Source organism: Phocoena phocoena, chromosome 7 (assembly GCF_963924675.1).
Source record: "Phocoena phocoena chromosome 7, mPhoPho1.1, whole genome shotgun sequence".
Taxonomy (NCBI): Eukaryota; Metazoa; Chordata; class Mammalia; order Artiodactyla; family Phocoenidae; genus Phocoena; species Phocoena phocoena.
In genome coordinates, this window is record NC_089225.1 from 55645082 (window position 1) to 55669508 (window position 24427).

The 24427-nt window shown below is 37.7% G+C and overlaps 1 protein-coding gene across 2 annotated transcripts in view; it reads left to right on the top strand.

The window, feature by feature from the left end:
* MAP3K20 (mitogen-activated protein kinase kinase kinase 20) overlaps positions 1–24427 on the top strand; it is a 158929-nt gene that overhangs the window by 66291 nt on the left and 68211 nt on the right. For both annotated transcript variants that reach the window (XM_065880322.1, XM_065880323.1), the window contains 6 exons: positions 2076–2163; positions 7680–7781; positions 11962–12027; positions 15671–15699; positions 15818–15955; positions 21999–22085. In XM_065880322.1, the coding sequence (XP_065736394.1) occupies positions 2076–2163; positions 7680–7781; positions 11962–12027; positions 15671–15699; positions 15818–15955; positions 21999–22085 (510 nt within the window). The remainder of the gene's footprint in view (positions 1–2075; positions 2164–7679; positions 7782–11961; positions 12028–15670; positions 15700–15817; positions 15956–21998; positions 22086–24427) is intronic.

Here is a 24427-nt window from a genome sequence, read left to right on the forward strand (position 1 = left end):
AGGGTTTGGGGCTTCCCTGGTGGCGCAGTGGTTAGGAATCCGCCTGCTAATGCAGGGGACACGGGTTCGAGCCCTGGTCAGGGAGGATCCCACATGCCACGGAGCAACGAAACCCGTGTGCCGCAACTGTTGAGCCTGTGTTCTAGAGCCCGTGAGCCACCACTACTGAGCCCACGTGCTACAACTACTGAAGCCCACATGCCTAGCGCCCGTGCTCCACAGCAAGAGAAGCCACTGCAATGAGAAACCCGCGCATCGCAGCGAAGAGTAGCCCCCATTCCCCGCAACTAGAGAAAGCCCGCGTGCAGCAATGAAGACCCAATGCAGCCAAAAATAAATAAATAAAATAAATTAATTTTTAAAAAAATAGAGGGCTTATGATTTCCAAACTTCACATGAACTCAATTTTTACAACCAAGGTCATTTATGATTAATGAGAAATAGAATTGTCATATGAATGAATAATTGTATTTATTACTCAATTAATGCATTTTCTTTCTACTTGGAAAACTAAACTATGAGAAGGTTGTTTGATGAATACAGAACCTCTACACACAGTGGATGCTCAGTGAATGTTAAGGAATCGTTTTGATGGCTCCCTTCAACACCTATATTACTAAAAGAAAAAACTGTCAAATCAACCTTGATAAATGTCTCATCCAATCACGAATAATGTTCCTTTCTCTTGTTCCCACATTGACCCCTTGTCAACCCTCAACCTTCTGTTTTCTATCTAGTCACACCACCTTCAAAACAAGTTTCACAGCATTTTAAATGAAAACTCAACTCCTACTATGAAAAGAAAAATGTATAACAAATGTGCAAATTCCCAAAGGGGAGTCTCCTTTATGACCAAGGCTTCTCCATTTTTATTCATTGCTGACTTTAATTGTACTTTTAACTCTTGATTAGCCATATTTTAACTCCACAAAAGCAATAAAATTTTAATGACTACATGTAATTTACTTAATCTAGAGAACATACTCCTGTAGACATTAGCAGATATACACTGTGGTACCTCTTTTATTTTTCATTTTAAAAATTAAGTTTAGGGCTTCCCTGGTGGCACAGTGGTTAAGAATCCACCTGCCAATGCAGGGGACACGGGTTCGAGCCCTGGTCCGGGAACATCCCACATGCCACGGAGCAACTAAGCCCATGTGCTACAACTACTGAGCCTGCACTCTAGAGCCCGTGAGCCACAACTGCTGAGCCCACATTCCACAACTACTGAAGCCCGTGGGCCTAGAGCCCGTGCTCCACAACAACAGAAGCCACCGCAACGAGAAGCCTGTGCACCCCAACGAAAGAGTAGCCCCCGCTTGCAGCGACTAGAGAAAGCCCATGCACAGCAATGAAGACCCATGCAGCCCAAAATAAACAAATAAATAAATTAAAAACAATTAAGTTTAATAAACGGTATTTTTTACCATGACACTCTGCAGTACAGTTTTCTAATAATTAACACATTTCACAGTGTAAAGTCTGGCTTCCCTATCAAATCACCACTGAAGGTCAAGAATCCACGTGTCTGTCCTTTACAGTACTTTGCATATGGTACGAGAGCAATAATATATTTTAAATAAATGGTTAGATAAATAATATAAATAGGTATTACCTGAATCTATTCCAGTAATAGTTAAGAAACCCTGCCGTAATTTTGTCATGACTACTCATCCAACCGACAGAAGTTCAGTCTTATTGCAGTCTCCCAAAAGAAATATTATGCAGGAAAAAATGTATTTGACTTTTAGGAAGAGGGCTTTTACTGTAAATAAATGTGGCATCTCCCCTCTTTAGTCATCCCCTTCCACTGTCAGTCATGCCAGCTTGCTAGTAAGCACCTCTTCTGCCGCCAGTTCAACCCCACTTCTTTTTTAAATTTTTCAGAAAGCTTCAATATATAAATTCTTAATCTGTCAAGAGTGCTGCCAAAGACAGTTTTATCAGCATCACATACTTGTTGAGCACATATACATCTTTGTAAATGTATGTAAAAGAAAATTGAGTAGGAAACTTATGAGACTTTTATAAATGTGAAATTTTATGCAATTTTGTATTTGATTTTTATATAGGCAGAAATACTCAGTGTCCTCAGTCACAGAAACATCATCCAGTTTTACGGAGTAATTCTTGAACCTCCCAACTATGGTATCGTCACAGGTAAGAACTCTATTTGACTTTTTTCTTTCCCCAATTACCTAGCTTTAGATTCTTTAATATGCTAAAATGCTTAATATTAGGTTCTGTCATGAATTGTGTGCTACTGTCAGATGTCACTTTTGTTGCTATAAAGCATTAATAAAACTGATTATATCAATATAATTAAGAATGGTGTTTCCACTTCTACCCATGTTTAATTGTGCTAATTATATCTGCGTAAATGCTATTTAAATGCACTCGCAGCTGCACTACCAATATTTAAAGGTGCCATTTAACTAAAATTTCATTTAATTAGTTGAAATGAGCGATGTTTTTTGTAACTCTGTGACCTTTTACAAATTAAGATTTCTTGAGCTATTCATGTTATAATTCTTTGCAAGGCATTTTAATCCCATTAGAGCATTCTTTCTTCAAGGCCTCTGACATGAGAATATTTTTCAGATTTGGTCATCTGCGTTGATAATGACCTTGATCTAAATGATCACATAATTTGGAGCAGCAGTTTATAACTGATGGAAATACCCTTTCCAAAAAGGAGCACACAGAAAATGTTGCCGTATAAAAACACAGAAAGGCACATATTTTTAACACTTTATACTCATATTTGTATAATCCAATGAGCAACTTCAGGTCTATGATAAGTATAGTGCTCCATTTTACAATACGTAACTTTGACCAGGTTCTTTATCATGGCAGTTCTTTGATCAAAACAAAGCAAACAAGAAAACCTTAAAAGATTAGCCCTCTCTTCTACTGTAGGGTTAAGGACTTGGATTGTCTTTATATAAAATAACAAAACACCCTCAGTAAAAAGGGTTGGATTAGGTACTTCCTTATAAATTATCTCATCTAATAGTTAGAATAACCCTATGAAATAAAGTAATTTTATTTCACATAAGAAACTAAAACTCTAACGTAAGTACTTTCCCAAGGTTACCCAGCTAGTGGTAGAACCACAGTGGTATACATTTCTCAATTTGATTTTATACAGAATCTCCTCTTCTTGTATGCAAGAAGCCTATGAGCACACTGTAGATCCAACGGATGTGGAGGGTCGACTGTACTGCTCCATTTTATATAAGGGACTTGAATATCTGTGGATTTTGGTATCTGCAAGGGGTCCTGGTACCAACCCCCCACAGATGCTGAGAGATGACATACATACACGAACTGAGTCAAGTGTGGAAGATCAAATGGATAGGGGATGATAGCACTTGCCCTGCCTCTTGAAATGAACACAAATAAGTCTTAGTACGGGAAGGTTAAGGCAGAAAGAGACAGGCACACACACCTTGATCACCCCGCCTAGCTAGCTCCCTCTCTTTAGAACCTCATTGTCTTTCTCAGATGTTAGGGTTCTGAGGGGGGAATCTTGAATGGCTTGAATCTATTCCAACCTGAGTGTACTTGTTAATAGAAAGGTACAGCAGGCAGCTGTTGTCACTCATACTGAGGACTTGAAAGAATAATTTATCAGAGTGATGGAATGGAATGAACACCAGAATAGGAATTGAGAGATGAAATCTTGTCTTGATTCTGCCAAAGCTGCATAGGTGGGTCACTGATGATCTATGTCTCAGTTTTCTCATACGTGAATTAAGGGACTAGAATTGCTGATTTCTGGGTGAGAGTGTGTATGTGTATGTGTGCACCTGTGCATGTGTGTTTGCTGAAACTTCTCATCACAGAGAAGATTTTCTAAAATCTGCTTATAAGACCTCGAACAGAGTCCAAGAGGCAGCTGCCATTTTATTTCCCTTAGAAGGGAAGTGAACATCTTTCTCCCAGATCTACAGAGAAATGGGGTGACTAGAGTCTCAATCTCCAAAGTCAAAAGAAAAGATACAATAGTGGACCATCTTTTCTTTGATCTTTGGAAACCTTAATTTTGTACTACCGTGCAAGCAATAACCATGAACTGGAGTAACTATCATAATTTCAGACAAAATAGGCTTAAGAAAAGGAATATGACTAGAGATAAATTGGGTCATTTCATAATGATAAAAGGATGAGCATATCAGGAAGATACAGCAATTGTAAATGTATATACAGCTAACAATAGGTCCTCAAAGTACATGAAGCAAAAATTGACAGACTTTAAAGGATAAATAGTCAGTTCAACAATAATGGATTTCATTACCCCACTCTCAGTAACTGAGAGAACAACTAGATAGAAAATCAGCAAGGATATAGAAGACTTGACAAACGCTCTCAACCAACTCTACCTAACTCACATACATAGAATACACCACCCAACAAAGAATACATATTCTTTTCAAGGGCACATGGAACATTCTTTAGCATACATAAGTTAGGCCATGAAATAAATCTCAATATATCTAAAAGGACTGAAAAAGTTCTCCAACTACAATAGAATTAAGTTAGAAATTAATGCAAGAAAGAAACCTGGAAAATTCCCAAATATTTGGAAATTAAACAACATATTTCTAAATACCCAGTGAGTCAAGAAACTACAATGGATTTTTAAATAGTTTGGACAGAGAGAAAAGTAAAATGTAGCATATCAAAATTATAGGTGGCAGATAAAGTAATACTTAGGGGGGGATTTATAGCTTTAAACATCTATGTTAAAAAAAAAAAAGGTCTGGGCTTCCCTGGTGGCACAGTGGTTGGGAGTCCGCCTGCCGATGCGGGGGGCACGGGTTCGTGCCCCAGTCCGGGAAGATCCCACGTGCCGCGGAGCGGCTGGGCCTGTGAGCCATGGGTCCGGAGCCTGTGCTCTGCGATGGGAGAGGCCACAACAGTGAGAGGCCCCGGTACCGCAAAAAAAAAAAAAAAAAAAAAAAAAAAGGTCTGAAATTGATCATTAAGCTCCAACCTTAACAAATTGCAAAAATAACAGAATAAACCCAAAGCAAGCCCAATGAAAGGAAATAATAAGGATTAGAGCAGAATGCAATAACATAGAAAACAGAAAAATAATAGAGAAAATCCATGAAACTAAAAGTTTGGTCTTTGCAAAGATCAGTAAAACTGACAAACCTTTAGCTGGACTGACCAACAAAAAAGAAAATACAAATTAGCAAAACCAGGAATGAGGGAGAGGATAGCACTACAGTCCCTACAGAAATTTAAAAGGATTATAAGGAAATGTTATGACCAACTTTATGCCAACAAATTAGACAATTTAGTTGCAATGAACAAATCCCTGAAAAGATAAAAAATTTCAAAACTGACTCAAGAAGAAACAAAAAATCTGACCAGAACTATAGGTAAAGAAATTTAAATTTAAAATATCTTCATAATGAAACGCCAGACCCAGATGATTTCACTGGTGAATACTATCAAATGTTTATAGAAAAAATAACACCAGTCCTTCCCATACTCTTTATGAAAATAGAAGAAACACTTACCAGCTCATTCTAGAAGGCCAGTATTATCCTAATATCAAAGCCAGATAAAAACATAATAAGAAAACTTCAGACCACTGTCCCTCCTGAACATAGATGCAAAAATCCTTGACTATGTATTAGCAAACTGAATACAGCCACCAATAAAAAGGACTATACACCACAACCAAGTGGAATTTATCCCAGAAATGTAAGGTTGATTTAACATCTGAAATCAATTAATATAAAGCATCATAATAGATAATAGAATAAAAGACAAAAACCATTTGGCATTCTACAACACCCATTTACGCTAAGAAATCTCAACAGGCTAAAAATAGAAGTCAATTTTCTCAGCCTGATAATTAGCATCTATTAAAACCCACAGCTAAGATCTTACTTAAAGGTGAAAAATTGAATGTTTTTCCCTTAAGGTTGGGAACAAGGAAATGAGGTTCTGCTCTTGTCACATCTAGTCACCATTGTACTGGAGGTTCTAGTCAGTTTAATCAGGCAAGAAAAAGAAAATAAAAGGCATCCAGGTTAGAAAGGGAGAGGTAAAACTGTCTTATGTGACATGATTCTCTAAGACTCAGGACACCCAGGAATCCACAAAAAACTACCAAAACTAATAAACAGGGTAAGCAAGGTCACAAGGATCCAAGATTAATATACAAAAATTAATTGTAGGGGGCTTCCCTGGTAGTGCAGTGGTTGGGAGTCCGCCTGCCGATGCAGGGGACACGGGTTCGTGCCCTGGTCCGGGAAGATCCCACATGCCGCGGAGCGGCTAGACCTGTGAGCCATGGCCGCTGAGCCTGCGCGTCCGGAGCTTGTGCTCCACAACGGGAGAAGCTGCAACAGTGAGAGGCCCGCGAACCGCAAAAAAAAAAATTAATTGTATTTCTATATACTGGGAATGCACAGTCTAAAGATGAAATTTAAAAACCATTCCATTCACAGTACTATCAAAAAGAATAGTACTTTGGTATACATTTAATAGTATTGGGGTATAAATTTAACATAAGAAGTGTTAAGACTTGTGCAATGAAAAGTACAAAACATTGCTGAGAGAAAATAAAGATCTAAATAAATGGAAAGATTACATGTTCGTGGCTTGGAAGACTCAATATTGTTATGACGGCAGTTCTCCCAAATTGATCTACAAATTCAAAACAATTCCTGTCTAAATCTCAGCATTTTTTGTAAGGAATTGACAAGGTGATCCTAAAATTCACATAGAAATATAAAAGACTGGAATAACCAAACCAGTTTTAAGAAAGATCTAAGTTTAAGGTCTTTGCCGCATTTCAAAACTTATTATATAAAGATGTTAAAAAAAAAAACTTATTACAGATCTGTAGTAATTAGCATGGTGCAGTATTGACACAAGGACAGGCATATAGAGCAATGGAGCAAAATTAAGAATTTAGGGGAAAAAACCTTGCATTGATGGTCAATTGATTTTCAACAAAAGTGTCAAGACTATTAAATGGTTAAGGATAGTCTTTTCAACAAACTGTGCTGGGAAAATTAGAAATCCACATGCAAAAAAAAAAAAAAAATCTTAGACCCTCACCTCAAACCATACACAAAAGTAAACTGAAAATGGATCATAGAAATTATCAAATTGTACACTTACAGTATGTGAATTTTAAGATAGAGAATTTATATCTCAAAGCCATTTTTAAAGGAATATTCTCACTTTCTTGGCCTTTTGTGCTTCAAATTTGAGGGCTCTTCTAAATCCTGATGCAACAAATACTGATTTGTTTGCATTGTCACATAAACCCTCTGACTCATGTGTTTCATCTTATCTCATAAGAATAACAAATTTTTGAAGAAATACCTATATTCATGCCTACCTTTGTTTCAAATACATTCTTGCAACATCCTTGTGTTTCTGAATTCCATCTGAATGTCTTTGGATTTCATTGTCAGCTCAAGTTTTATTATTCGTTCTGTTAGTGGTCTTGTCTTTGACAGATTTCTTACCAGGATGATATTCACTTTTAGAAACTTTTAGAAACAGCATGGAACAGTTTTTATAAACTTTTAATGCCTTTTGTTAAATTATTTAACACATTTTCCCAATGAAACTATGAAGTCTTATTTCTGAAATGTGCCTTGGTTTTAATTATATGCTTATGTTTCCTTTGAAAATAGAATATGCTTCTCTGGGGTCACTGTATGATTACATTAACAGTAACAGAAGTGAAGAGATGGACATGGATCACATTATGACCTGGGCCACTGATGTAGCCAAAGGTAATGCTTCATGTATTCTTACAGAATTGATGGAGAGCATCCTGACATGGTGACTTTAGTCGGAGGATTTCTTATTCTGTATCTTAAGATGTTCTTTTTTCAGACCAAAAGTAGCAAGAATTCTGCAGCTTACTGTGCACATAATATTTTAGATCATTGCCTTTCTACTCCTGCATTCCTTTTCTCTCCTTCCTTTCTTTTTTACCAAAAACCAAGTTCCAACAAAATCAGTGGCTCCAAGGCAGCATTTTTGCCCTATTTTGTGACATTGTAATTGGCCAGCTTGTTTGATACATTAAATGGAAAGATTATAATTCTGTTGTGCTGCAGGTCTCTACTTAGATGCAGTATCCAGAAAACATGACTTACTGTAGGATTAGTTCTACTCATTTCGGATACATAATAATATGCTAAAAATAGTAACCACTTGGAAAAAATTTTTTTATTTATCCTGCCATGCAAAAGCAATTCAGATTTTATTTTATATTTAATGTAAACTTGGAAATCACCCTTGGAAATGAAATATTTTTAATACACAATATGCCTAAACAAGGTGCCTAGTTCTTTTTCCCTCATAAATTCCTGCATAGACAAATGCTCTCTAAAGCAATTTAAATTCCATTTATTTTTATCTTTTTATTTTCCATTTTCCTAACTGAATGTTTCTGAGTTTTATTTATAACTGTCAAAGTTGCTTTGGAAACAACTTAATCTAATGAATGCTGATGGTTACGTTTGTATTCTAGCAACCCCCAGAAGGCAAGTCTTTCCAAATTTTACTGGAGCAATTAACTCCTTTGCATTTTGCCGCTCCAATCTCTACCAACATCTCTTTACAAAGCAAATAAAGGAATATTTAGCATCCAATAAGGAAAGCAGTTCATACTTTGCTTTCACTGGGAAGTTACACAGAGACTTCCAAAAGCAATAGCCTTTCCTTTGGGGAATTATCTTGTCTGCTTTAAGTTTCATCAACACCTGCCAAATTCTTCAAATGGAGAAAGTGAAAATTATTTAAAAAAAAAAGTTTCATGCTAAATGCTGCTGCTTAAATGCTACTTCACTACCTTATAAGAATAATAAGCTCTGTGTTTAGGATGGTATACCTAAGGCTTTGGCTGTGTTAATTAACTTAATTGTGTATTCATTCATCAGACGTCTCAAATCAGCCTTAAAATTTCACATTCTTCAAGACATTTTCATGTAGCATCATAGCCACTTCTCTGCATATCAGTAGGCCACCTGTTTGTAAGCAGGGTAATGTGCTATTATTGGAAACTGCCTGAAGCATTGTGGAAATACACTTACAGAAATGTAAATACATATACAAGCAGTCCTTGACTTAAAACACTTCACCTTACAGACATTTGCATTTAGGGTGCTCAGCCAATTACACCCATCTTATTACTTAATGGCACTTATGATGGATAGACAGCAAACAAATCAACCGACACCAGTCACTCAGCTTCCAGCTGTACACCCTCCACTTAAGCTTCTCTGGCCCCCAGCCTGTAAACCTCATCCCTCCTGGTCCCTTCCCCTGCAACAGTCCCTGTCTGTAGGGCAAGTCCTTTGGCTCCAGATCAGCTCAGTCATTCCTGTGGTTTCTCAAGAGCCCTGGCACTCTGTATCAGAAGTACAAGGAAGAAAAGGAACAGGACTAAATAGCACACTGGAACTAGAGGTAAAAAATAGGGATGGAGAAAATGGGAGTGTCCAGAGCCACACGGTAATAAAATCACTTTTTGGTGGCTGATGAATTAATCTGAAAGGCAAGTTCTGATGTGTTTGGACTCAGGTGAGAAGCGTGAGGCAGAGAAGAGACTTGTTTATGTGTAGTCACAAGTAATACTTAATACTTGAAATGGCCTACGAAAGGAAGAAGAAATCAGTGCTTTCAGAATGACTTCTACCCTCTCTGATAAAGCTATGTGTAGAACTTGGAGATGAAATAGGAAGGCTTGATTTTTGTTGATTCCATTTTGAATTCAGCTGTGCCCTTCAGTTTGACCATGACTGAAGCCACTGAAGCAACAAGATGTTGAGAAATCAAAGGATGAATAATTCATTTCAAATAAGAGTGGATTCGTGCATTTTGAAATAGGCATTGCTTAACATCACTGCAAAGAGAAAACCTCCTAAAAGGCAAAAAAAAAAAGATTCTCTTCTTTCTGGGTGGGAAGAGGGATAGAGGGCAGACCAGCCAGTATAGCTGAAATTGCTACAGGTCAGTCAACAATGGGTAAAAGGAACAATTAAAGCAAATAAACCAGGATCCAATCTCCAAATGGTCATCATTGATTCCAAATCTCCCCAGTGACTCCTGTGAAATCTTTTTTTAGGAAACTCTGAATCTTAAAATTGATGAAAATATTTTTCAGCATTCCTATTGTTTTGCAATAAACATAAGGCAGACAGAATTGTAGATAGCTCTATAAAAACACATTAAATAGAATTTTATATGATTTTGATTACAATTTTTTATATACACTAAATATTCTATAAATGTATATTATATGTTATACACAAATAATTTACAACACTTTTTCTCGTAATAGCTGCCATGAGGAAGAAAAGTGCCTGTATTTAAAGCTTCTGTGCTTGAGCGTTTTTTGAAATTCTTTATTGTCAGCAAATGTAGAAATGATCTAGGTCTACCTCTAATAGTTAATTCGTTTCTACCTGAAAAATTATTCAGGAATTTGATTCTTAAAGACAAAGAGAAATAACTATGAAATTCTGTCATAAAAATTATTAAAAGTTACCTGAGTTGTAGCTTTTGAATTTTCACAGCTTAGAATATGTAGAACTTAATATTAGAAGAAATTTTTCTTTTATTCCAGTTATATATTATTTAAGATCATTTGAATTACTAATACTTTTGTTGACTCTTCAGTAATATCTTTATATGGCAAGAGTTTAAATTTTTTGAAATTTTTCTTTGTTCTTTCATGATTCTTCACTATATAATAATCAGAATGTAGAAAATAATAGATTATTTTTAAAATTAGCCTTTATAAAACTGAAATTTTCTATATAGTGAAAAAAAAGAACCAGCCTAGTTATTAAATTATTTTTCAATAGATAGTTCATTAGGGCTTCCCTGGTGGCGCAGTGGTTGAGAGTCCGCCTGCCGATGCAGGGAACACCGGTCCGGGAGGATCCCACATGCCGCGGAGCGGCTGGGCCCGTGAGCCATGGCCGCTGAGCCTGCGCATCCGGAGCCTGTGCTCCAGAATGGGAGAGGCCACAACAGTGAGAGGCCCGCGTACCACAAAAAAAAAAAAAAAAAAAAGATAGTTCATTAACCAAAGGAACCTGTTTGATTGGGGTAAGGGGCTATTCCATTGTTTAGAAAAGACAACTTGAGAAATAGAGGAAATGTTTCAGTAGAAAATGCTCTTCTTCTTTATTCTAAGGGGATAGACTGTATAAATACTGGGAAAGAGTCATTTTTTAATTCAAAATAATGAAACTCTATATACATCCAATTTACTGAAGTAACCCGATTTTCAATATGTTGTAGAGAATTTTGGAGTACATTTAAATATATATTATGTCGAAGATTTATCCTTGTAAGAAGAATAAAATATTTTGTAACTACTGTATATTTTTCTATCTGAGGATCCCCAAATCCTTTACCAACCACAACTAATGAATCCAATCAGTTCTCCCCACCCCTACCCCACCTCCACTCCCAGGGTCTTACTGGAATGAGTACTGAGAAACCAAGCTTCACTGGGTAACTGCAGACATGCAAATGTAAACTGAAATTTTTGGTCAGAACTTTGGCTGATTTAGAAGGCAGTTGGTAGTATAGAATACCTTAGTCATTGGAGCATTTCTTCCAGTAGTATCTGTGCTATTTTCTTGCAGACTCCAGAAAATTAAGGTGTCCTTATTGGGTATTATAAGAAGCTAGCTTTATCCACAATCAAATTCCAACTTCTAAGAGGTTAAAGCACATAAATTTTTCTTAGCATATAAATTGTCTTAATATGGGCATATCCTGTCCCTATTTTATCCATCATGGAAGAACAGAGCACACGAATTTAGTTTTTGCTATTAAATCCTTTGCAAAAATATGGAAAGTAATACTGATGTTTAAAATAAAAAGGTAATACTGATGCAATGTTGAAAAATTATATTAATAGGCCTTTCTTCCTTTTTGTACAAAAAGGAATGCACTATTTACACATGGAGGCTCCTGTCAAGGTGATTCACAGAGATCTCAAGTCAAGAAATGGTAACGTAGTCATATGTTTTTATTTTACCTATTTTCTTATAAAATACATGCACCGTTGTATAGAAATAGGCATCATGCTTTCCATCTCTTTTGTAACCTGCTGTTTTGACTCACTGCTGATACTGTGAAAATCTTTCCTCGATGAATAAATGTTAAAATCCTCCACATTATTTCAAGAGGCTACATAGTATTCCACTGTATAAGTAGCACAGAATATGGACATTTGGGTTGTTTACATTATTTTTTCTATGATAAGAAATGTTGAAGTTAATACTTCTCAGTAGAAATTTTCAACACATCCCTAATTATTTCTCTAGAATCATCTTCTAAAACAGGCATTGCTGGTCAAAGCACATAGTTGTGTATTTCTAGTTTTTCTATTTTTAGATGGCTCTCTGTACTAGCAGTTTGGAGTTTTGTTCTTGTTACTCCTGAGTTATTTGGTGTAAATTTTTTATGTCACTCACATTACCCGAAGGAGTGCCCAAAAATGATCAGCACAGGTTTGGAAAGTAAGAGCTTTCTTTTTCTTCTTCTCTACTTCCTAAAGTTTAATTATGATCCTGTATTTTATAATTCGGAGAGTGAGCACTTTTAAATGGCAGGATTAGATGTTACCTTCAAGTAGGAGTGGTAATAGAATGCTTTGTCCATTACATCACTTGAAAATTAATGGAAAAAGGCAGTGGGATTATTTAGCTAGCCAGCACTCAGAGTTTGCTACTTAAAAACAAAAAATCTTGCTATCAATTCATTCACATGCTTTAATTTTTTACTTGCTTTCTAAGTGATTCTTCTAAGTATGGAGGAGGAGGAAAACAATTTATTTTTAGAAAATCTTTAAATCACTGCAGTTAAAATGGGTAACTGCTAATAGTGTGATCCTTAGAATGGGTAGTCATGGCCAGCCGAGGAAGAGAACTCAGGAATCCAACCAGCTGCCCAGGACCTTGATGCTTGCGGGGGTGGAGAAGGGGAAGCTGTCAGCAGCTGCCACTCCTCAGCAGTCCAGGTTGGACCAGCACCCTGACCCTGACAGTTCACTCTGGCTGATTGTTCTTGCCCTTTTCTAGGTTTCATCACTTATCCTTTGGCTTTTCTTAGACATAAGCTTCCTGGAGCTAAATACTTTTAATATATATTGGCTAGCAGGAGGTCATTAGGAAATAATACAGAATCTAGTAGGAAGTATCAGAGTTTTATGACTTTGTACATTTTCAGTTCTTGCTCAGAGTTTCAATCTAAATAAGTTGTTTAACATCTCTCCTTTTAATCTAGTTTACCAGTATATCCTATATATCCCATGAGAGGAGAATGGTTAAATTATCCAAGATGTCATTATGAAGACTAACAATGGAGAATGTTCCCATTTTTAGAAATTACAGTTTGCGGCCTTCCCCAGTGGCACAGTGGTTAAGAATCTGCCTGCCAGTGCAGGGGACACGGGTATGAGCCCTGGTCCGGGAAGATCCCACATGCCACGGAGCAACTAAGCCCATGTGCGGCAACTGCTGAGCCTGCGCTCTAGAGCCCATGCTCCGCAACAAGAGAAGCCACCGCAATGAGAAGCCCACGCACCGCAAAGAGGAGTAGTCGCTGCTCGCCACAACTAGAGAAAGCCCGTGCACAGCAACGAAGACCCAACACAGCCAAAAATAAATAAATATAATAACTAAATAAATAAATCTATATAACTTAGAAAATGAAAGTCCTACTATTCTGTCTCCACCCCCACCCCAAAACTGTTAAAAGTTTGATCTGTATTGTTTCAGTGTGTATGTGTTTTCACAACAAGTAACTACACAAACTGTAAATTTATTTCTGGCTGCGTTGGGTCTTCGTTGCTGTGCGTGGGCTTTCTCTAGTTGCAGTGAGCAGGGGCTACTCATCGTTGCGGTGCACAGGCTTCCCATTGCAGTGACTCACAAGATACGTATGTGAATATGTTCAACAAGCAGATAGATATATAGTTTTGAGGCTGAGATCTATTTGAGAGTGTTAAGATGTAGTTAGGGCTTTTATGGGAGTGGGCGAATAAGAGCATAAGAAGGGAGAAGGCCAAGGGCAGAATCCTGAAGAAATGTTTCTAGCCTTTCCTTTGTAAGCCACACAGTGCCTTGAACATGGTAGTTTAGCAATACTTATTAGCTGTTACAAATGACCTTGATAAGTGGAGAAAATAACCTTTGCATGATCCAATACACAGAAATAGCCTAAGGGTAAATTTGATACTATATATAATAAGCTATACATTTTTTCAAATAAAAATATAAATATGGTTAATACTATATTCAGTTATTTAAAAAATACTTCTACTTTTTTATCATAAGATTAATAAGTGTTCATTTAAAAAGTCTAACATTATAAATCTGTGTACTAAAATGTACTGTGTCCAAGTTGATCTTTTCATCTTCTGCCTACCCCCCAAAAAAATTATTCCTTCATTCCCTTCTCAGTGAGTGACAATACCAGTTGCCTAATCCAGTAATCAAATAAAAAGGAATTTCAGTTCGATTGCAGAGCTCCTGTTCTAACCATCATGCTGTATGGCCTCTATTTTATTTCCTCTTTGAGTTCTCCTCCTCCTCTCCCATAGCCAATAATCCAAGCCCAGTTGATTCTGCTTCCTGTTTCTTGACTCGGTCCACTTCTCTCCTGTCCTTTGCCACAGCCTTAGTGCAGGCATCCTCATCTCTCTTGGACTACAACACTGGTGCACACAGTGATCTGCTTACCTGTGTTCTGTTCCCCTCTGCACATTTGACCGTTTCATTCCTCCACTTAAAATCATTCATTGCCTTTCCATTTCTCACAAAGGCTCTTCTGGACCTGGGCTGTGCCTTTTCCTCTGCTCCTGACCTTTTGCACAAGCTCACTCTTCTGCTTAGAAAACTGCTTTCCTCCCCCAGGTCTCCTCTTTCTGGTTAGCATCGCATCATTTCTTCCAGGAAACTTCAGCCTCCTTACACTTTGACTTCTTAGACTGCTCTTTGGTCCTGTGGCAATCTCCATGCCTCTCATCATGGAACTTATCCCACTCTATTATAGATGTTTAACTGTCTTTACCATTAGACTGTAATCTCTACCAGAGCTGAGACAATGTCAGTCTTGCTCACCTTCCTCTGCTAGAACATAGTACATGGCCTTGCCCATAGTATATGCTCAACAAATATTTGTTAAATGAATGAATGTATGAATAAGTAAATAAATGAGTATTATCTCTGCCTTCAAGAAAAATTACTCTTCAACTGGGAGGAAAAACCATATATACCATGAAGTAATAATGCTAATTATTCCTCAGTATCATGTTGACAGTCTAGTGGCAGAACCCAAGGAAAAATTTGGTTCTCTTGACTACTACTAATCTATGCCTTTCTTGCTGGACTTAATTTAAACCAGTGTTTTGAAGCTGCATTTAATTTAAACCAGTGTTTTGAAGCCTTTTTTAATCAGCACCTCATAGAATTAGTTTTTTATTTTTATTTTAATGTCAGCTCCTTTTTACAAAATCTTCAGTGCAGTAAATACTTTAATTTTACCTTTCATAATGCCATATGGAAGATAGAAATAGAAGTTTATAATATTTTTCAGTATAACTCAAATTAGATGAGTTTCATAATTTATCTTTTTTTTTTCCTTTTAGTTGTTATTGCTGCTGATGGGGTGTTGAAGGTAGGACTCTTTATTTTAATTTTTAAAAATTTCATTAATTTCAGATGTAGGTTTTGTGACTGGTAATTCTTTTGTTAGTCAGTGAGTAAAAAGTTGATACTCGTTTCTCTTTTCTCAGATCTGCGATTTTGGTGCCTCTCGGTTCCACAACCACACAACGCACATGTCCTTGGTTGGGACTTTCCCGTGGATGGCTCCAGAAGTTATCCAGAGTCTCCCTGTGTCTGAAACTTGTGACACATATTCCTATGGTGTGGTGAGTTCATTTCTTATTTTTTGTTGCTAAAGGACATGCAAAAAGCAAACAACTTGCAGAAGCGGGGTATGACAATTTAACCCAGTTTTAAAACAATGATGCTGTTGCTGGTGGAATGCCCAGAGCAGTGGCAACAGAGAGAATATTTTCTAATTACTAGAAGGTTTACTTTGATCATTTTTATGCATCTGAGTTATTTTGTCCTGTGTTGAGAAGAAGCCAGTGCCATCTGCAAGAAGCAAATTTAGATGGAACCTAAAATAGTGTTGGGCCTGATGCCCTCCTGTGGAGAGGGCCTTCCTGGGTGGACATATGTCTGTAGAATATCTCTGCAAGTCAGTGGATACAATGTGGAACAGGACTTCGTTGTCATGTGTTGCTCAGAAACCGCCAATGGATCTGCCAAATGAGTTAATTAACAGGAAATGTCAACCATTTAACTGATTAGTGAATTTCTGGAGAATACAGAAGAAAATGTGCTTATCATCTAGCACATAGCCTTGCCCATGTCTGCTGCAATGGCTGTCTGAACCATGAACCTAAGGTCTCACATAAGAATACCAGCAGAGCAACATAGTTACAAGAACAGAATAATGTGCCGGTGGGATGCTCAAGGAAGAGAGACCACAGGAATGAAGTGAAGGAGCAGAAGCTGCTAGAGGAGTTTTGAGATGGATCATTCTTGAGGAATAAGTTGTATCTGAATTAGCAGAGAGAAGGAAGTGGGGGCAATGGGGGAGGAGAGGCAGGGAGGGGAGAGTGGGCAGGGAGGTTTCTTGGTGGACGAAGGAATTTGTTGCCCTTTTTTGAGGATAAGTTTTTTATCCCTAAAAATGCTGTATTTCCTTTAAAAAGTCCAAAATAGTGTTTGGAACCCCCTGTCTTCGCCTCTCATCTCCTGATCATATTGCCTCTCTATTTTATAACTTCTTAAAAGGAGACTTTCATAATAATGGGGAAGAAGCAGTCTAACTGTAGACCAAATCAACATGCCTCTTCTTCCTGAACTTCTGTGTTTTCAACTGAAGGTGACAGCTGATAGCACAGGAGACCAACACTGTCAAACCCATTCCTTTTTCTTTAGAGTTCATCAGTCTCTAGGTAATTACTGCTAGCCTCAGTAAGTTCTGGGCTGGTTTCAGTTAGCTAGCTTTTTCTAAATCATTACTATATCTTATGTATACCAAATTAATATAATAGCAGTTTTGTTGGCTATTGAAAAAAATCATTTCATGAATGAAATATATGTTTTTGATGAAAGGCTAGAATTGTAAAAGTTGGAAGACAGTAGTAGCATCAGGTTAAATACCTAATTTTCCTTAATTCTGTGTGCTTCTAATAATGAAGGCTATAACCTATTTTAGACAGTGATAAAATAATTCTTATCAAAAGAAAGGGAAAAAAACAAAAGTTCCTGAAGAAATATATTCTAAAGCTGGTCCCGTATGTCAAAAGTTACTACGTTCTAACCATTCTACAAATCATCTGCTGGGGAGTCTGAAAATGCGGAAATTTGTTGCGATTTAAGACTGTTTGTGAGATTATTTCCTCTTAATGAAGTTATGTTCCTCATTTTTTTTTTTTTTTTTTTTTGCGTTATGTGGGCCTCTCACTGTTGTGGCCTCTCCCGTTGCGGAGCACAGGATCCAGACGTGCAGGCTCAGCGGCCATGGCTCACAGGCCCAGCCGCTCCGCGGCATGTGGGATCCTCCCGGACCGGGGCACGAACCCGTGTCCCCTGCATCGGCAGGTGGACTCTCAACCACTGTGCCACCAGGGAAGCCCTATGTTCCTCATTTTTAAGCAAAAATCTATTTATTGTGTCAGGCACTGTGCTAGACACCAACTTAGGGCAATTTACGTTTTACTTTGCCTGCTCCTTGGGACCAGTGTCTCATTTTATCCTGTGGAAACAGGAGCCAGCAAACTTTTTCTATAAAGGCCAGATAGTAAATATTTTAGACTACGAGGGCCACTTACAACCTCTGTTGCATATTCTTTTGTTTTTTACAACTCTTTGAAACTGGTAAAACCACTCTGCCATCTGTAGCAGACTGACATTTGAGACCCCTGTGGAACCCTCTTATTCAAGATTGGAAGACAAGCCACATGGCTGAAGAACGGTTCCTAGTATTTTGATAAGGGACCACAATTCTCACTCTTTCCCATTGCATGTTAGTTTTAAAACAGGGGCTACTCTTTTGCTATCTTAAAGAGAGGGGTTTACTCAGAATGCTGGTTATTCTTACCCCATAGCTGCATCAGCAGAATTCCATTCAGAAAAGTGCACATGTGCTCATTTAATTATAAATGACAAATCAGGATTTTATTTAATTCTGACCCCTTCCCATAGTACTGTCAATTAACACCATTAGTGAAAGAAAAAGTACAAGGTATGCTTTACTGAGCCTTTTTGTTTAAACAATCAGTTTTTTTTTTTTTTTTTTAACGAAAATAGCGTTACATGTCCCTAAAAGAGCAGTAGAGGACAGTTATTAAGGTAGGGGCCATGTTAGCTGTAGAAGTTTATCGTGCATAAACCTTGAAAATTATATCTATCTAGGAGAGCAATGCGGGCATTTAGAATTTTTGATGTCCTTTCAAAACAGGTGAGTAACCAGAACTCCTTTGTCAGTAGGTGCATCTGTTTGCAGAAAACATACCAGGGTTCATTAAAAAGCCTGTTCCATTAATTGAGCTCCCACCCACAGAGCAGTCACACGCAGATGAATAAGAACATAAAAAACAGTTGTCCCTTTTTTGAAACCCATCCCCCAAACCCCAATACATGTTTGCTTTTTATTTTTCTTTCTCAGGCTTGCTGTAAGAATTTAGCCCTTCATAGTCTCAAAGTCCCTAGCCCTCCCCAGTTTAATTAACCTCTGTTTCTTCTTAACACATGAGGAGACTAGCCAGCCTTGTATAGCCCTGAAATAAACGTGCTGGTGAAATGCCAGAAATGGATCTTGTGATCCTTGCTTCTGCGCTGGTATTCGCTAGGCAGGGAATTGTTTCTGTTTTATAAGGCAGTAGGTTTTTTCTACCCCCTTCTGGTGACTTCTCTTGAAGGACTAAACCAGGAGTGTTTAGGATATTATCCACGAAAAAGAAAAGACTTCAGGAGAGCCAAAATCATTGAAGAATTAGCCTTCTGAGAACTCAAGACCTAGCCACTCTTTAAAAACAAAGCTCTCCTTAATGCCAATGCAGAAAGGATTACCTTCTCAGAAGCTTCTCAGCCAAAACCAGCTTTGAAAATAGAGTAGCTTAAGAGCGAGCATCACTGCCTCACTTGTCTCTGAGCCCTGTTCCAGAACCAGCCCGGCTCAGGTAATGGCTTTCCATTGTTTGTAAAAGAAAAGGCAGGAAAAGTACACAGCCTTGTCCAAGTTTCTCTTCTGTAAACTGAAAATAGAAATTTCCCTTGTGAACCCAGTTTAAACATGGGGATGTCTCAATATAAAATGAGTTGGAAAATATTTTTAAGGTGAAAGATCACAATAATGTTTGGCCTGCATTTTCCATAACTGATATTTTCAGTCACAGTTTAATATACTTTTTGACCTCTAAGTGACTTCCTCCACAAAGTTACATTTTTTGTGCCACATGTCATTTTGTTCAGTAGAAAAAGCTGTTGTCCTATCTCATACCACCAACTTTTTTGATACATTTCTGAATGGTGAATAAATAATAAGAAATCTTGAGATGTGCTGATCCTGGAATTAAACTAAAGACCTCATTTGGGCTTCAGGACCCAGTGGTTAAGGACACCATCCCCGCCATTCTTGCCAGTTTCACATCCATCAAGTGGCTCCCTCAGCTGTGGTAGCTCTTTAGAGACACAGAGAGGGAGTAGAATGAAACTATCTTATTTTTTCCAGGATTAGAACCCTCGGAGAAATGTAACTCGGGTCTTATTAGATTTTTGGACACTTTCCAACTGAATATTTTGGGATAAAGAATGACATAAATCTTTTTCTGGTGTCACTCCCCAGGCTCTTGGTTCTGCATCTTACCCCACAAAACCCAGGCCGCCTTTGTGCATATGTGTGCGCATGTGCAGGCAGGCCCGACTCCAGAAGGAGGGGTGCAAGGCTGCTTATCCCGACGTTTTGGGGGTCCAGGGCATCAGATTTATTTGAGGCAGTCATTCTTCCCATTCTCCTTAGGAATGCCAAATCCATTCACTTACTTGCCCTTCATACGCCTTCCCCTCCCCAATCCCACCACCGGGAGGGTGGTAATTGCAACAAACTGAGGGGCTTCATTTCCTGCTCAGCCCTGTTGCTGCCTCTGTCCCCCACCCCAGCCCCGTGCCGCCCTGTGTCAGGTTACCACACACCTGTTCTAGTTCTCACCCTTTCTTTACTTTCAGTGTTTGCTGGAATCATCCCCTTCTGGGATGCCCCTTACCTTTTCCTAAGCACTTCTGTGACTCGAATAGAATTATTCAGTAGCTCTTCTAAAGAAGTACCTGACACACTTGATTAAAAGCCCAAAGAGGTTTCCGTGAATTTCTTTTCCTCCTGCTTGAGCAGCGTCTGCCAGTTTCCCTGATTTTGCTGCTAATTATCTTCGTATTAGCCAGAATTCATTTAACATGTTATGGCTCCAATAAGACCGAGCGCTGGCTGAGGAAATAGTGGATATTGGATTCCCTTGAATAGTGTATATATCCTCAATCTACATTCTTATTTAGAAATGGGTTTTTGTTTTTGTTTTTAGAACAACAGAAGTGTAAATCAGAGGTGCTGAATTCGCTTCTGCCGTGGCTCCATACCGAAAGTAGGGCCCGCTGCATTCTCTCTTACACTGTAGCTCTTCCCTCTCTACAATTACATGTGGTCAAGACCTTGACCTTCAGGGGTGAGACAGCAAATTCATATTCTAGCTCTGCCACCTGGTAACTCAGTGCCTTTGGGCAAGTTTATTTAACTTCCTTAAGCCTTAGTTTCCTCATCTGTACAATGAGAATGATACCTCTCTGATGGGATTGAGATTAATCATGATAACATACCAAAAGGGTTTAACAGAGTAACTGGAACATAATCACTCAATAAATGATAGTGGTTGTTATTATTACGATTATCATTGAAAAAATTATAATTGTTTTTGCACTTCACAAAAGTATTGGTAGATTCAAATCTTAATACTCATGTGTATAAATAGAGAAAGAAACTGAATGTAAAAATCTCCATTACTCAGAGTTTAAAGAGAATACAAAATCATTGGCTGTTTTCAGCATTTCCAGCATCAGTTTGCTTCAGTACAAATTTATTAATCCTGCTAATCTCAAGGATTGCAGAGAGGTAACACAAACATAAATTTGCACACGCATGAACGCATACACAGCCTATATATATGTATATATATAAGGCGTTTATTACATTCTAGAATATAGTATAATGAATTATGTGGTAGGTGGAGGAAAATGAATCCCTTAGACTGACTCATTTTGAGAGAGATTTTCTCCAAAGCCCAAAATCTAACTGTTACAGTTTGGCGAGTACCTGCCATTGTGGAGTAAGTGGTTTAGCCAGTGATTTGGATTGGGCCCTCGATTTTTTTTTTTTTTTTTTTATGAGACCATTATTGAACCTTTGAAAATGTGGTTGAATTCCCGGTTATTATCTTATAGAGCCGTTTATCAGAGATTGAAGGTGCAAAAGAGTTTTGACCAACAAAATATAAAATCTAGTTTGTGGTGATACATGAGAATTCTGTTAATTTACAAGATAAAGTTAAATCACTGAGGCCCACTGGTTTCATAAACTTTGAAGCCTGGCTCTAGACATTCTAATTCCTAGACCAGATTTTTTGTTTTTAATATAAAAAAAGAACAGCAACAACAACAACTAAAAAATATATATATATAAAAAATATATGGAAGAAGTCCTCTGCACGAATATGTACATTTTGCCCAAGTTTCTACAGATGGAGTTGGTTGTGCCTGGTAACTGGGTACAGTTAAATGTTAAAGTTTCAGTAATATACCAAAAATATGAAGTACAAGAATAAAAATTCCATTTTCTTTTTGTTCCAGGTTCTCTGGGAGATGCTAACAAGGGAGGCCCCCTTTAAAGGTCTGGAAGGATTACAAGTAGCTTGGCTTGTAGTGGAAAAAAACGAGGTAAGACTGCGATCCTCCATTCAGGTACATAGATCAGAAAACAGTATTGGGGTTTTGCAAAAGACTTTTTCATCTTCTTCAAATTGAAAGTAAGTTCACGCTTATGGAAAGATTAGCAGTAGGAGCTAACACAAAGGGTCAAAGTGATGTTATTCCTCATGAATGGACCCTTTACATCTAATTGTTGCAGCTTCACGTCGTGATGCTGTAGATCAAAAATTGTACAAGTACTGTACTAGTTTCTCAGTCTCAATTGTAAAACCTAGGGGTTTGTTCTTAGTGATGAAAGAAGCCATTGCGTCCAAGGTAGGGGAACAGTTTTAACTCCATCTCCTGCGTTTAGGACATCTTTTTTACTGTCCGGGAGTTGGTATATCTGTAAGAGACCTTCAGCTACTTCAACTTACCTCTCCCAGCAGGAGTCACTATAGTACAAGAAACTGTCGCTTAGATGAGAATTTCAAAAATAAAAGAAGAAAAAATAGTTTCAAAAAAGGGAAAAATTACAGTTTTGCCACCTACGTTGAACACTACATTGAAGATGAGCTCCTCACTGGAATTGGCGAGGCAGTGGCATAACTGTTCCCTTCTTCATGCAGAGCCTTTCCATTTCAAAAGAACTTCAGTGGCGTAAACACCGTTTGTGCTGTGTCCCCAGCCTCGCTTTTCTTCTTCCCACAAATTGAGGCTTTCCGTTAGTTGGACCCATGAGCCAACATCAGAGAACACGGTACATTCATATCAAAGACAGCAAATACATTTTGAAAGGTTTAAAATTGTGACTGAAACGCACAGCCATGGAAATTCTCAGCATAAGGATGAAGCATCCATTATCAAGGTATTATGAGAAGTTAGATCAAGTAATGGAAGCATGCAGTTGTCTTTGCAAGGCTGCAAAACAACTTTATTTCACAAAACTTCTTCATTTCCACATCTTATCTGTGCCCTTCACAAAAGGGAAGGGTGCAGGCTTAGGGTAAAATAATTTGCAAAACGGTGAATATGTAGCAATATTCCCTTTTTAACGCTTTAAAAGAATTAGATTGATCCGCTCCCCACGTGAGTGCAGGAGCAAACTAGATCAATCAAAAAGCTGCTATTGACTGAGAGAAACCAAGTTTCCATATTTTAGATCACATAATTCATGGTTACCTTATTAATTTGTCCTCCTGAGCCATTGAGAATGGATGAAATGTTCATGATAGCTGAACTTGATGGGAGAGAGCTGCCAATTTAAGAAAAATAAAAAGATGTTATATTCAAGAATGTGTCTTACTCATTGTTTCACAGAGGCTGTTCTGTTTTAATTAAATGGGATGGTTATTCCTGGTGTGCTATTAAATCAGACCTCACACACAGGGTAACTGATTATCTCATGGTATGAGAACCCACTTGATTCTGTTCAGTTTCTTTTGCCAGTGAGATGATTAGACGTGTAGTTCTGGGTTGACAAATAGAGTGAAGAAGATTATTGACCTTCTGTTGACTTTGGAGCAGAACACTCAATGTCATTTTTTTCCCTCTGTATCGTTTCAAGATAAACTAGGAGGAAATTTTTTTTAAAAGCTGACTGGACCCTCCAAATATGTATAAGACAGACTAATTAATATTTTAAAATATTTCATTTAAAGGAGGGCAGAAAAGGTGTGAATCTAAAGCACTTTAAAAACAAAGAGAAAAATGAATTTAGAAGCTGCCTTTGAGTAGCTGACTTGAGGGTTGAGAGTCCCCCATAAATAACCTTCAGAATCTCCTCAGCAGGCTACATGAGGAGGCCATCTCCCCCTTTCTCCCCAGGAATCCCCTAAAGTAGAGTGTCCATGGTGTGATCTCATGATCACCTAATAACAGATGGAGACTCTTCAAATGCCTCGCATACTATATTTATTAAGTGAAATAGTCATTTGAAAGAAACCCACACGGTGAAGTAATTTTTCTCAACTTTCTAATGAACCTAATGAAAATTGGGTATTACAAGGATATTTGTTTGTCTGTTCTCATTCTGCGTATTTATTTCATTTATCAGAATATGGAAATTAAGTTCAAATGTAGTTTCCATTGTCATCATTCAAGAAAATGTCTTCATTCTACCTCATAAATGGAGGCACTTATTACCAAAACAAATTCTGTTGAGATAGCATTAAAATAATTCCCAAGAATTTATTTTATTTTACAATAAAATTGAGACTTTGACTTAAATACAATTTGTAAAAATCCCTTCAAATTCCAGTTATTTTATTTTAGTTATTTTTACTCTGGAATACCTTGCGCTATTGAGTTGAAAAGAGAAAGCTATAGTTTTTTTTAAGAGGCCTCATTGAAATAAAGGATGACATGTTTAA